The 13,096-nt window shown below is 50.6% G+C and overlaps 4 protein-coding genes across 4 annotated transcripts; all 4 read left to right on the top strand.

The window, feature by feature from the left end:
- Positions 1-404: 404 nt before the first annotated feature.
- J7T55_005264 (uncharacterized protein) lies at positions 405-3,400 on the top strand (the record flags this gene model as incomplete). The annotated part of the gene is made up of 7 exons (XM_053133572.1): positions 405-543; positions 600-1,326; positions 1,381-1,538; positions 1,631-2,000; positions 2,051-2,401; positions 2,462-3,117; positions 3,204-3,400. The coding sequence occupies 7 exons, from the start codon at positions 405-407 to the stop codon at positions 3,398-3,400; spliced, it is 2,598 nt and encodes an 865-aa protein (XP_052988450.1).
- Positions 3,401-5,105: 1,705 nt separating this feature from the next.
- Positions 5,106-6,592, top strand: J7T55_005263 (uncharacterized protein; the record flags this gene model as incomplete). Its single annotated transcript, XM_053133571.1, has 5 exons — positions 5,106-5,371; positions 5,443-5,615; positions 5,682-6,006; positions 6,077-6,213; positions 6,306-6,592. 5 exons carry the CDS (start codon positions 5,106-5,108, stop codon positions 6,590-6,592), a joined length of 1,188 nt encoding a protein of 395 aa, XP_052988449.1.
- A 1,388-nt stretch (positions 6,593-7,980) lies between these two features.
- J7T55_005262 (uncharacterized protein) lies at positions 7,981-8,880 on the top strand (the record flags this gene model as incomplete). Its single annotated transcript, XM_053133570.1, has 1 exon — positions 7,981-8,880. The coding sequence occupies one exon, from the start codon at positions 7,981-7,983 to the stop codon at positions 8,878-8,880; it is 900 nt and encodes a 299-aa protein (XP_052988448.1).
- Positions 8,881-9,535: 655 nt separating this feature from the next.
- On the top strand, positions 9,536-10,885 carry J7T55_005261 (uncharacterized protein; the record flags this gene model as incomplete). Its single annotated transcript, XM_053133568.1, has 3 exons — positions 9,536-10,292; positions 10,354-10,410; positions 10,581-10,885. The coding sequence occupies 3 exons, from the start codon at positions 9,536-9,538 to the stop codon at positions 10,883-10,885; spliced, it is 1,119 nt and encodes a 372-aa protein (XP_052988447.1).
- Between the last annotated feature and the right edge of the window lie 2,211 nt (positions 10,886-13,096).

The following is a 13,096-nucleotide window of genomic DNA, read 5'->3' as shown; positions in this document are numbered from 1 at the left end:
CTCAACTGCTGGTCAGGGATGAGAGTGCAGATCCACACCTAGGCCACACGGCACTGTGTGGTGGTCAAGGCGCATGAAGAGAAACGTATTTCGTACGCATCGAGTTAGAACTGCAAAAGTCTGGTGGCCCTGACTGGTACGTTACGAAGAGGTGAGCCCGGATTCAATCCGTGCCTTCAGTGATAGGTGGCTTTAAGTGGATACTTGTCATAGATACTGGTACCGAAAACACTTGGGTGCCGAATGTGCGTCGACAGCGATCAAAAATAGACTCCTGAATACATCGGAAGACATGAATTGGAGAATAAACATCCCTCATTCGCAAAATTTTGTGTCTTTGCTCCCTTCGCACATTCAAACCGCCTATGCGCTATCTGATGTGACTACAGAAAGACACCATCGGTATGAGTGGAGATAAGTCGTCCGCTATGGGCGGCAGCCACGACGGTCCATCCTCTGACAGCGGTTCCGACTATGACGCCCCTCCTTCGTATGAAGCTGCGATTAGCACTGGTTTTCTGGCAGACGCTGCCCGCTCGACAGGTATTGTGCCACATCCCAGTCAACCTCTGGGTTGAGCATCCCTGACTAGCAAGTAGATACCGGCCGAGTCGACGTCGACCCAGACTCGAGAATCTTCAAGACCCTGTCCAGATTCGTGCCCGATTTCAAGACCCCACACGAGGAGCTGCTCGAGGGACAATCCACGGACTTGGCACCAGAGTACGATGGCCCCGGCTGGAAATCGGAAGCTGGTCACAGGACCATTCCGACTGCGCGCCTCAATATCGTGATTCAGGTCGTAGGCAGCCGCGGCGATGTGCAACCGTTCATTGCACTGGGTAACGAACTGCAAAGAGATGGTCACCGTGTACGCCTAGCAACCCACAACACGTTCGAAAAGTTCGTCATCGATTCTGGACTCGAATTTTATCCCATCGGGGGAGATCCAACCGAGCTCATGGCCTACATGGTGAAAAACCCTGGACTGATCCCGAAAATGGATAGTCTTCGGGCCGGTGATATCCAAAGAAAAAGAGAGATGGTAGCAGAAATGCTGGAAGGATGTTGGTGGTCATGTATAAAAGCTGATCCCAAATCGGGTGCTCCGTTCGTTGCTAATGCCATTATCGCCAACCCACCGAGTTTTGCCCACATTCACTGTGCTCAAGCTTTAGGCATACCCCTCCACTTGATGTTCACCATGCCGTGGACCAGCACAAGGATGTTTTCGCATCCTCTAGCTAATCTGAAAAAGAAGAGCAAAGACCAAGGCACCGCCAATTACGTCTCGTTTACTGTTGTTGAGTGGATGACTTGGCAAGGGTAAGTTCACGGTTCAACACCTTTCTGGACTCCTAATTTTAACGTCTTCGACAGACTGGGGGATATCGTCAATGACTGGAGAAAGAGGCGTGACCTGGAGCCTGTTCCGATGACCGAAGGACCAAATTTGGCAGAAACTTTGCAGATACCATTCACATATTGCTGGTCGCCGTCACTGGTTCCCAAACCTTTTGATTGGCCTGCACATATAGGTGAGACCCTTTGCATATTCCTCTAGCACCTCTGCCGCCTCTGCATTGTCTCAAGCTTTATTCCAGATACTAATGCTGCTTGCCAACCGAAGACGTCTGCGGCTTTTTCTTCAGGGATCCGCCACGATACAACCCTCCCGATGAACTTAATCGTTTCTTACGCCAGGGGCCATCCCCCGTATACATCGGCTTTGGCAGCATTGTCATAGACAAGCCTGACGAGATGACGCAGCTGATTCTTGAAGCTGTCAAAACCGCCGGCGTTCGCGCACTTATTTCCAAAGGATGGAGCGGGCTTGGTAAAGAAGAGAGCTCCAATGATCAGGTCATGTACTTGGACGACTGTCCCCATGAATGGTTATTCCAGAACGTTACAGCCGTAGTCCACCATGGCGGGGCCGGCACTACAGCATGTGGTCTTCGTTATGGGAAACCAACTCTTGTAGTGCCGTTCTTTGGCGAGTAAGCTCCCCTATAGTTACTTGTCAATGCATGACTGACTCCGTCACCAGCCAGCCTTTCTGGGGCGATATGATAGCAGCAGCCGGCGCGGGCCCGGAACCTATTCCATACAGATCGCTCACCAGCGCCAGCCTTGCTGAAGCTATCCGATTCTGTTTGCGGCCAGAAGCGCAGACCGCTGCACAATCTATATCAGCCAGCATGAGTCGTGAACAGGGTGTGAAGGCAGCTGTAGCCTCCTTCTATGCCAACCTACCAGTCTCAGATATGTACTGTGACTTGTTGAATGATCAAACGGCTGTATGGGAATATCAACGAAGGGGCAAGCGCCTAAAACTGTCTGGTGTAGCCGCCGAGATTCTCATTAGCCGTCTCAAGGTCGATCGAGACAAGTTGAAGGTGTAAGTTTCAGTTTCCATTCAAGATCAAAGAGTGACAATCAACTTACCACCTATCTTTAGATATGAGCCCAAGGGATTTGTTATCGAGAATCAGCGCTGGGATCCCATAACCGGAACAGCATCTTCTGTAATATCCACTTTTTCTGGCATGGCTCAGTCAACCGCAGATATATTCGTGAAACCTGCTCAAGTCCGTCGCGTCGGTAGCAGTCCCCAACTTCAAGCTCCTTGCGGGACACATGAAGCTCAAGACTTCAGATCGGCTGAATCCCATGGAAAAAGTTCGTTCTCAAGTTCCCGCGGTCAAGGCGATTCAATGAGCGACATGGCGTCCGTCAATGGTCACACCTCATCCAGACACAAGTCTCATGGCAGGCAAAACGTGGCTGTGTCAATGGCCCATGCATCTGCCCTAGGTGTTGGTGGATTCTTCAAGCATTATACCAAAGGAGTCTTCGTCGACATGCCCCTTGCCTTTGCAGAAGGGTCTCGAGCTCTGCCAAAGTTGTATGGTGAAGAAGTGCGGGATTATGGGACCGTTAAGGACTGGAAATCAGGGTTCGTCAAGTCAGGTAAAACTCTGACCCTCGGCATCGGGGAAGGTTTCGCAGATCTCATTGTTCAACCATACAAGGGTGTGAAGCAGAAGGGTGCTGTTGGAGGGATCACGGGGATCGGCAAGGGCGTGTTGAGTTTCTCTTCCAATGTTTCATCTGGTAAGTCCATACAGTCTTTTTTCGTGTCTCTGGGCCCATTGCCTCTCTCTTCTGCCAGTTGACGGTATACTAAATTCTCAATGTAGCGGCCATGGGTATTGTAGCATACCCAAGTCTTGGTATCTACAAAAGTATCCGCTCCACGTTCAGGGACAAGACTAGACTTGCAATCGCGCAGGCTAGACACGAAGAAGGACGCTTTGTACTCCAGGGAATGGGTGATGAGAGTCCGGGTGTCAAAATTGTGCTAGATCAGTTCTCAAACTTCACATTATACAAGTAATCTAAAGGCTAAAATCGAGTCTATTACCTACGAGAAGCGTCTGTGCGCGTCCCCTCTTACTTGATGCATGGGGTGTTTGGGGGCTAATCACTGACAAGTGAGGCCGTCTTAGGAAATCACGGCTACGGCTGACAAGAGCCTCTTGACGCCGAGGAACAAATTTCTCTCTGTTCACAAGAGGTTTTGTGCTAAAGGAGTCGATGAGCATGATATCTTTCGTGTTGATGGGGCCCTGCTACGTAATTAATTACACCGTGGCCTGGTCAGATGGATGATTAGGGAAAGTTCCGTTTTATTTCCAGCCTAATAGTCCTTTCATCCAAGTCGACTGCGCACGTTGTATACACTTCCGGCGGGATGGTGTAAAGCTTGAAGTCGAATGTGACCGGCTTGAGCAGATGTTTTCTATGTAGGCCGCCCAGAATTCGCACGCAAATTTTTCAATGTTCGCCAAATATTCAGAGAGGCAAAATGTTCGTATTCAACATCCAAGGACCATTCGGTGTTGCTGGAAACTTGGCTCAGACCTGGTATACCAGTACTTCATCAATATTGCGCCTGGTGTCGATCTCGTTCTGATTGTAGCAATATCAATTTGCTTGGATGACAGAGAGATGAGAAGCAGCCGGGCAGGCTCACCGGACCGCTCCGCCACTTGGGTCGGTTGTTGTTGTGCAACGCAAAATGGGTCGGTCGGCTAACATGACCACTAGGTGTTGTTGTATCTTAAAGAGATTGACCCTGTCGCGTTGAGGACAGTCTCTCGTCGCTGTCATCAAGTTGTGCTCGCGAAAGATTGGAGCCACTCCGGGGTCTCTGCGACGTATCATACCTTACCTACTTGTCGCTCTGGATGCTAATGGGCTCAACCAGGCCCGCTTACCGTATGGTATTTCTTTACCTTTGCACGTAACTCATTACCTCCATCTGCCCAGGCTTCGTACGTTAGATGCATAGGGTGATGCCTTGGCACTTCAGTCGAATGTCTACACGAAACAAGGCGAATTGCCGTTTGGGGTCTCGGAGCTTGCGTGACTGTCAAATAGGAAGTGGATCTGCTCCATGACCCACTCTGAAGCGCCCGCCAAGCCTTGCGCGCCGTCCTCCGTAGATGTATGCGGACAGCCGTGGGGCCAACCAAGACTTGGGCAATCCGGCCCACCCTTGTACTTCGATATTGCGCCGCCCCTGAGATATCTCCAAGCCCCGGGTCGGGGAATCGGTCGTGTTTCTCCGCGAGCCACCGCGCATTGTGACGACACATCAGGCAAGCAAGACGTGTCACCGGGCCCGCAGGCCGAATAACCTCAAGCCTGTCCAGGGCTCATGGCTTTGCGGGGACGCAGCGGCTTCGAACATCGCAGCACCGGAGGGATGCTTCCGAAAGCTCACCAAGCCCATGCCCACATGCATGTTTCGTCGACTGCAAAACCTTGCAATCACGGATGAGGTGGAATGCCCAGGCGGTTCAAAGGACCGGCTCAAAACTCAAAGATTCTGGGATTGTCCAACACGAAGCTGGAGGTGCCAAGTAACCTACATATCACCAGCATGCAGGGTCGGCGATCGAATAGTCTCTTAGTGATAAAAGAGTCGTTGATGCCTTCCTCCGTTTCGTTTTTTTCTCTCTTTGCTCTGATCATTGCACCCGAGGCTTTCAGTCTTTCAGCGCCATAGTCATCCGTTTAAACAGACGACATCCACAATGAAGTACGTGGTTTCCTCGGCCTTGGGCCTGGCACTTTCTGTCAATGCAGCTCCGTCTCGGACTTTGAACGCCCTGCCCAGGCAGGCCGCCGAGGCATGCGCCTCGGCTGTAAGCCTCGATGCCAGTACCAATGTGTGGGAGTCCCACACTCTGCACGCCAATAACTTCTACCGTGCCGAGATCGAGGCGGCGGCGGCGAACATGACCAGCCCCTTGAAGGAACAAGCTTCGAAGGTTGCCGATGTCGGATCGTTTGTCTGGGTGTGAGTCTCTATACATACAGCGAATCGATTAGCAATGACGTTCCAGCGAGAAACTGACGCGAAAAACAAAGCGACACAATCGCTAATATCGAGCGACTCGAGCCCGCCATCGCCGATGTGCCTTGTGAGAATATCCTAGGTGTCGTCATCTACGACCTTCCAGGCCGAGACTGTGCCGCGAAAGCCTCGAATGGAGAATTGGCAGTGGGCGAGCTCAGCCGGTACAAGACTGAGTACATTGACCGTGCGTTAATCTCCGCCCAATCACTTTTACAATGAGAGAACGTAAATGATCTAAAATGAACTCAAGCAATCGCTGCGATCCTCAAGGCGAACCCCAACACCGCCTTCGCCCTTGTCATCGAGCCCGACTCGCTTCCCAACCTGGTCACGAACATCGACCTCACCACTTGTCAGGACAGTGCCGCTGGATATCGCGACGGCGTTGCCTATGCGCTGTCTACACTTAACCTGCCCAACGTTGTCATGTATCTCGATGCTGGCCATGGTGGCTGGCTGGGCTGGAATGACAACCTCAAACCCGGGGCCGAAGAGCTGGCCAGCGCATACAAGGCTGCCGGCTCGCCATCGCAGTTTCGAGGCATTGCCACAAATGTTGCAGGATGGAACTCCTGGTCAGTCAAGAACTTATCGGACTAGCACTTGGAGCCTCGTAGAGAGAAGAGGAGTACTGACATCGACCAGGGATGCCGAGCCCGGCGAGTTCGCCAGTGATCCTGACGGGCAATATAATGCCGCTCAGAACGAAGAGAAGTACGTGTCACTGTTTGGCGCAGCTCTGGCTACTGCCGGCATGCCTAACCATGCTATCGTGGATACTGGTGAGTCTTTTCTTCTTTGTGATAAAAAAAAAACTTTTGTGGAATTGGTGCTGTATCAGCACAATTACTGTCCAATTACTAAACATTCCCAGGACGGAACGGGGTCCAAGGCCTTCGTGACGAGTGGGGTGACTGGTGCAACGTGGATGGTGCTGGGTTTGGTCTCCGCCCCTCCGCTGATACTGGCTCAGATCTGGCCGATGCTTTCGTGTGGGTCAAGCCTGGTGGGGAGAGTGACGGGACTAGCGACAGCTCAGCTGTTCGCTATGATTCGTTTTGTGGAAAGGCCGACGCCTACAAACCAAGTCCAGAGGCTGGTACCTGGAACCAAGCATACTTTGAGATGCTGTTGCAAAATGCGAATCCTTCCTTCGCATGAACACGGGAAGGTTTGTTGTACTGACGAGCCCTGGAGGCTACCACCTTCTTGAGCTACGAAAGCATTGATCAATTCTTTTCATCCAGTATATATACATTTCAATTCGGAGAGGTTTCATAACAGCATCGGGTGACAGATGCCAAACATACCTGAGCATTCTCGAAGCACCTGAAAGGAGGAAAGAAGCTATCGCAACCTGTGTCATTTTATAGAAAAAGAATCAATCATGTTGAATTCAACCAAACCCAGCCACTTTTCCCCAATATTTTCAATCTGAGCCCAGGCATCTAAGCTCTAACCAAGTGGCCTCAATGCGCCCGCGGCTAGGCTGCGATACCGACGAGTGTGCTATCTCGTACGATACAAATTGAATGGACGCTCACCTACAGATCGGGTTTTACCGGGCCAAGAAAACAATGTCCTGGGTGGCGAATCTTAGGTGTGTACCATGGTTGCTTGCTCGTTCATAAGGACTTCGGCCACCCCGGTTATGATATGGCAGAGAATTAATGGATAGAATATATGCTGGTCAAAATTCAGCGTACAATTCCTATGGTCGAATATGACTCGATTTCTTCTTTTCCCTCTGCGTTTACAACTTCTCTGAGTAACCTTGTTTCGTTTTGATCCTTCATAAGCCTTGTTTTCACGGCTTCATCTTCCATGGTTCCTTCTCTACCTTCATTCGCTACTACATCCAGGACCACACCAACCAGCAGCCTTACAACTATCACTTTAGTCGAAGGATCGGCATTGAGCAAAGGATCGGTCCCGCTGTACGGTCAATTTAGCGATTGAGAACCTCAAGGTTTTGACGCAATGCGCGCAGGTGAAGGTAGTGTGTCAGTACTCCAATGACTGTTACTTTCAGTATGGTTTGGTCCCGGGAGATACAGGGACAAAGGAGATTAATGGGTCCAAAGTACTACCAAGCAAGGTATGTACGATGGATCAAAGGAGATATTTAAGTCCATTATTCAACACTCATCTAACACTGCGATCTTGAACACTCCGTTCAATTTCAACAATGATGCGAATGATTTTGGTCCCACTGCTCCCCTTTTGACAGCTTACTTATAAAAAGACACTATAGTTTCTTGCTATTACTGTTATGAATTCCATATGTCTCGTGCTCTCACTCAATGTAAACCTTGGTAATTTGTACAAAGGGAACAACTATCCGGCGAGAATTCAGTGTAGCCCCTATCGGGCCTTACTTGTAGAGATCCGATCCGACTGCAACCCTGATCATCGCAAGGTTCTAAATCCGTGATAAAGCGACTTCACCCATGCAGCTTACATCCACTGCAGCACACGCGGGGAAATCTGCTTCACAAGGAACGCGCAACAAACCAAGTCATTGACAAGTTGATAACGAAACTTCAATGATGGCGACAAACAAAGATCAAATTGAGGAAACTGTTCGCAACACACGAGCCAACCTGAAATACCTGTTAGACGGACCAAAAATCAATCGGCGCTTTGTCTCGGCCGGAGTCGAGGTGAACACAGGTCGCTACGGCCCTTACGCAACGACAATCCGCGACGGCCGAGACATCCAGGATCACTTTTCATTCGATCGCCATGGGTTCCAGCTGCTCGACGCTCCAACTAGTATACTCGACTTTCATGACAAGACCGAAGTCGAGGCTAAATATCAAAACGAAGTACGCGACCATGTTCAGCGCGCCTTTGGTGCCGATTTCGTTGTGCCAACGGGCTGGATGATCCGCACCTCAGGGGACATACCCAAGCCAAAAGAGTCGGAGGGGCCATATCGCCATTACGGCGGCATTCAACCCCCAGCAGGTGAGGTGCACGTTGACACTGAGCCCAGCCGCCAGCTTGCTGCCGCGCAGCGTGTCTACGAGAAAGAACGGCCTGGCGGCCCTGGCTTCACGCGCTTCATCATCTCCAGCTTCTGGCGGACGTTCTCGCCGCCGCCACAGGTATGCCCACTGGCCGTATGTGACGCGCAGAGCGTCGGAGATGATGAGGGAGAATCGAATATTCTTTGGGTAGTGGACAAGATACCTGAGGGAGACGAGATGTTCGCGGACATGGACGATGAGAAGCAGCTGGCGGCTGCGATCTTTCGACATAGCCCTGACCATCGTTGGTGGTATTTCTCAAGAATGACTCGCGACGAGGCGCTGCTGCTCAAGTTCCACGACAGTGACCGCAGCGTCGGTTGGCGCACGCCGCACACGGCTTTCTGGGATGACAGCTTTCCTGATGCTAATGTGCGAGAGAGTATCGAGTGTAGGAGCATTGCGTTCTTCGAGTAGTTGGTGGATGGAGAACTATCAACAGCCAGGAACACATGAACTGAGTAACATCAAAACTCGATTACTGCTCTTGAATAGTTAGCCCGAGGTTCAACCGACTTGAATATGACTTTCTTCATAGTTTTGTGATGCAGTTTGCAACATCAAGCGTGTCCATGATCTTTATCGCTCGCCGAAATAACGCTGTATAGGAACAATCTGCCTGTTTCACTCCAAGAAACTCAGTCGACGAATGTGCGGAAACGTAAAAATCAGCAGATAACCAAATGCTTATCCACATGCAACTCTTCCTAACGCCCACGGGCCGTAACGCGGCACAGTAGTCTTGCAGAGAGGTAAGCACACCTGTGGGGCCTGGTCTAACCCTCTTGAGATACTATAGTGCTAGGCAGCCATTTCACTCAAGGGTCCAGTTGTCCTCAATGACCGAGTCAAAACAACATAGCATGATAGGGGCCAATATGGTCTCTATATATGTTCGAGCCCCAAATTCGTGTCGAAACTTTTTCACTTTGTTATTGATATCTGTATGAAATACGGAATTTTAGGGGCCGCCAGCTAGCAGAACGACGAAATGAGACGCATCTATCTTTTCCTCAGTCTTTGTCTCCTCTTTGCAGGCACCGCATCTGCTTGGACTCCTTATCATCTCGCGATGCATCTACTCCAAAGCCTGCTCCCGCTTGGAAAGCCATGGCCATCCCCAATTCCCCGATTCATTCTAGACACGAACCACCCCTGGCTCGCAACCAACAAAGCATGGCTCTCCCGCTACCCAAACGTCGCCAAATCACTCTGCTCCCGAGACTCCCCTCTATGGACGTCCCCCGTCGCGCCCGACCATGCGCTACCCGAGGATCTCTTCACCCACCTCCTTATCGACAACAACAGGTTTCAATACCACAGCTGCCAGGAGCGACTGGGCTGGTCCAATGCACGCGATCGGCTACGAGAAATGGCAGCCTGCGAGGCTGCTCTGGCGGACGTACAGCACTTGCACGTCGATGTCTACATCCACGATAGTGAGTACTCTACGTATGTGGAGCCCACCTCTCCACCGCCTGCCCTTCCGGAGTTGTTTGCGGATGTGCTCGCACGAATGAGCAACCTAGAGAGGCTCGATTGGGGCATTAGCAGCGAGGCAACGCGGGCCTTTGAACCTGCTTTCGTGGTGAAGGACTTGACGTTGCCGAGCGTTAAGTACTTGCAGCCAGGAGCCGGGAGTGATTACCTCGTCTCGCGGTGTCCTAATTTGGAGGTACTGGAGGCAGGAGATTATTCTCACCATTGGAGCTGGAGGACGGGTAGCGGCCATCGCCTCGACCTGGTCAAAGCATCAACGGGGCTGAAGAATCTTAAAGAGTGGCGACTTGCAGCAGGATGGGACGGTTGGACATTACATTTGCTCGAAGGTAAGGTGACTCTCTGAGTTTCGAGTGGTCAATATTGTCTTTTGATGACGCTAATCGGCAGATATCCTTGACGCGACGCCGAATATCACGAGTCTGCGCATGGACGGTAATCTGTATGGTCCTGATGCAATTTCAATGGACTGGAAAGCGGGCAGAGATCCGTACTCTAGAGACCCACCAGGGGAAACGATGAAGGTAGCAAGACACGTCTCTGTAATTGTCACATATCTTTCAATTTACTAAATTATGCCAATCAGACATATCTCCAGGTCCTTTCACTATTCCCAGACCTGGAAAATCTACAACTCCCCCCTTCCAGCGACCTAGATTTGGGCTTCGATGGAGGGCATTGGTGCGGGAATGCATATGATGGGCCAGAGGGCAGAGTCTATGGGCGGGCAGTGACGCAACAAGACGCTGAAACAACCGAACTGGCAGCGAATATCACCCTGAGCGCGTTACCTCATCTGAAGAGCCTGAGGATTGGCTCCGCGTGTGCGAATCTCACGTTGAATGGTCGTGGGCAACCAGACATGACGTGGCCGTGGACAGGGAGGATGGAGCAATACACTTATGAGATATGGGAAGAGTAAGATGCATTTGGTGGCGCACATATAGGATAAGACTTAGCACGACGGCGGGATATTGTCGAGCGGCCAATAGAAGCAGGCTATTTGGGCAAGCTCAGATTATGTGACGTTTTCAACAAATGATTGCATTGAAAGAATGTCTCTCGACTGAGAAAAAATTAGGTCCTCTAAAGCAATCTGCGGTTTGCGTGTGCTTGACTCCGCTGGCGATCCATGTTGCGGTCCTCCTGGGATTCTCATGACCGTGCCGAGATGCACTGGTGCAATGGTCGTTCCCAGAGCCATGCGATGCTTCTCGACACCTAACAGAATACTTGGATTACTCTCAAGTTATGCTCCAAGATGCGCCATCTTATATTCAATTGATCCCCATGGGCTTGCCGCACTTGGGCTTCGGGTGGTGCATTGGCAATTTGGTGGTGAGGATTGAGTGGGCATGACTTTTGGTGTATTTCGCTGAGCGCAATACACATACAAATTTGGTGTATTTTGCGGTCAGCAGCACACATACCTCAAGACCGGTGCAAGGTCTGCACCTTAGTTTTGGTGTATTTTGCTGAGCGCGAAATACATACAAATTTGGTGTATCTTGCGCTCAGCGATACACACCAGACGTCTCGTGCGGGGTAGCCAGGTACCGATTTTGGTGTATATCGCTGACCGCAAAACACATACAAACTTGGTGTATTTTGCGGTCAGCAAGATACACCCAAGTAAGATGTACCGCGTAACCATCTGCCCACCAGCCATTGATGCCAATCCAAATGCATCTTTCCTCACCAGTGCATATTGCATGCCAACAATCTCAATGCTTTGCATATAGATTTGCCCTCGCTGGCCAAATGTAAAAGAGTTATAAGGTCTGCAGATTCTGACACAGCTTTGCGGCCGCGAACAAATCAGCTTGGAAGAATTGCGTACGAGAGCTGCATCGCATGGTTGGCTTGATACGTTGCATCGTCTACGGCCACGGCAATTGGAGACCTCTGGACTGCTGAGAGGATTGAAGACAATTGAGCTGGACCATGTGGTACGTACATGTAAGTGAACAAGGACAAAGACATATCCCATGGGATGACGAGAAGCCGGGGAATTTCGAGCTCGGCTGTCAACGTCGCACTCGCTGCAAGGCCATGTTTGGTTGATTCATACTGGAGATCAGAGCCAATGCAGACTGTCTGGCGATTGGAGCAACGTAGGTCAGTCCAGAGGAATCGCAAAACAGCATTGAGACCACTTGCTCTCTGACCGAAGGTCTGCTGTCACCGCAATGCTTCTGATACTGTGCAAGATGGAATCCAGAATGATATGAAGAACATTGCGAGAAGATTCCTTCAAATGCATCGTGTCCAGCAACAGCTGCATCTCGTAATGTCAAAGTAAATCATCAGGTGTGAGTGTCAATGTGGTGGTGAAATGCTTTGGTGTGTTTTGCTGACCGCGAAATACACTAAATTGTATGTGTTTTGCGCTCAGCAAGATACACCAGACTTACCCCGCACATGTCTCTTGGTGTATCTTGCTGACTGCAAAACACATACAAATTTAGTCTATTTTGCGGTCAGCAAAACACACCAAATGGTAATGCGGGGTAAGCTCCGCACTTCTGATGTGCGCAGTGGCAGGGTGAGTCTGGTGTATCTTGCTGACCGCAAAATACACCAAATTTGTATGTATTTTGCGCTCTTTTCCCCACACCAGTCACTTGGTGTATATTGCTGAGCGCAATCCACACCCAATTTGGTGAGGATTGCGCTCAGCGACACACACTGTGACCTTCTCAACTGTTGACTCTGCCTAACATTATCTCATCACTACGGTGGCGGTAGACGACTTGGCATCTTGCGTCCGAAAGACATTCATTTCCTCATCCCACTCTTTCAACCTGGAGCTCTGCGAGGCCTTGCACATGAACATCGCCGCCGTGCCCCATCGCCCGATAAATAGAAGCATTTCCATCAACTGGTGAGGATTGCTGGAACCGTTTTTGTGTCGAGCTCAGCCAGCAATGAATCTTGCGGATGGGATCCATAGTCGTACTGCTCAGTAGCCTCTCTCATCTGTCCACCCACTTTGTATCTTGGGAAGATAATACCAAATATATAGATACGTGCCCGAGTCGAGCAGTCTTGTGCACTGGCGATATAAAAAGCTACTTCACCAATGAAACTTGACATGTCTTCCAGGCGTTCGATCAGTGTAGGCGTTGAGAGC

The sequence above is a fragment of the Diaporthe amygdali genome (assembly GCF_026229845.1).
Source record: "Diaporthe amygdali strain CAA958 chromosome Unknown NODE_38_length_435494_cov_65_447576, whole genome shotgun sequence".
In the NCBI taxonomy this organism is placed as follows: Eukaryota; Fungi; Ascomycota; class Sordariomycetes; order Diaporthales; family Diaporthaceae; genus Diaporthe; species Diaporthe amygdali.
This window is presented reverse-complemented; position numbering and strand designations above follow the sequence as displayed.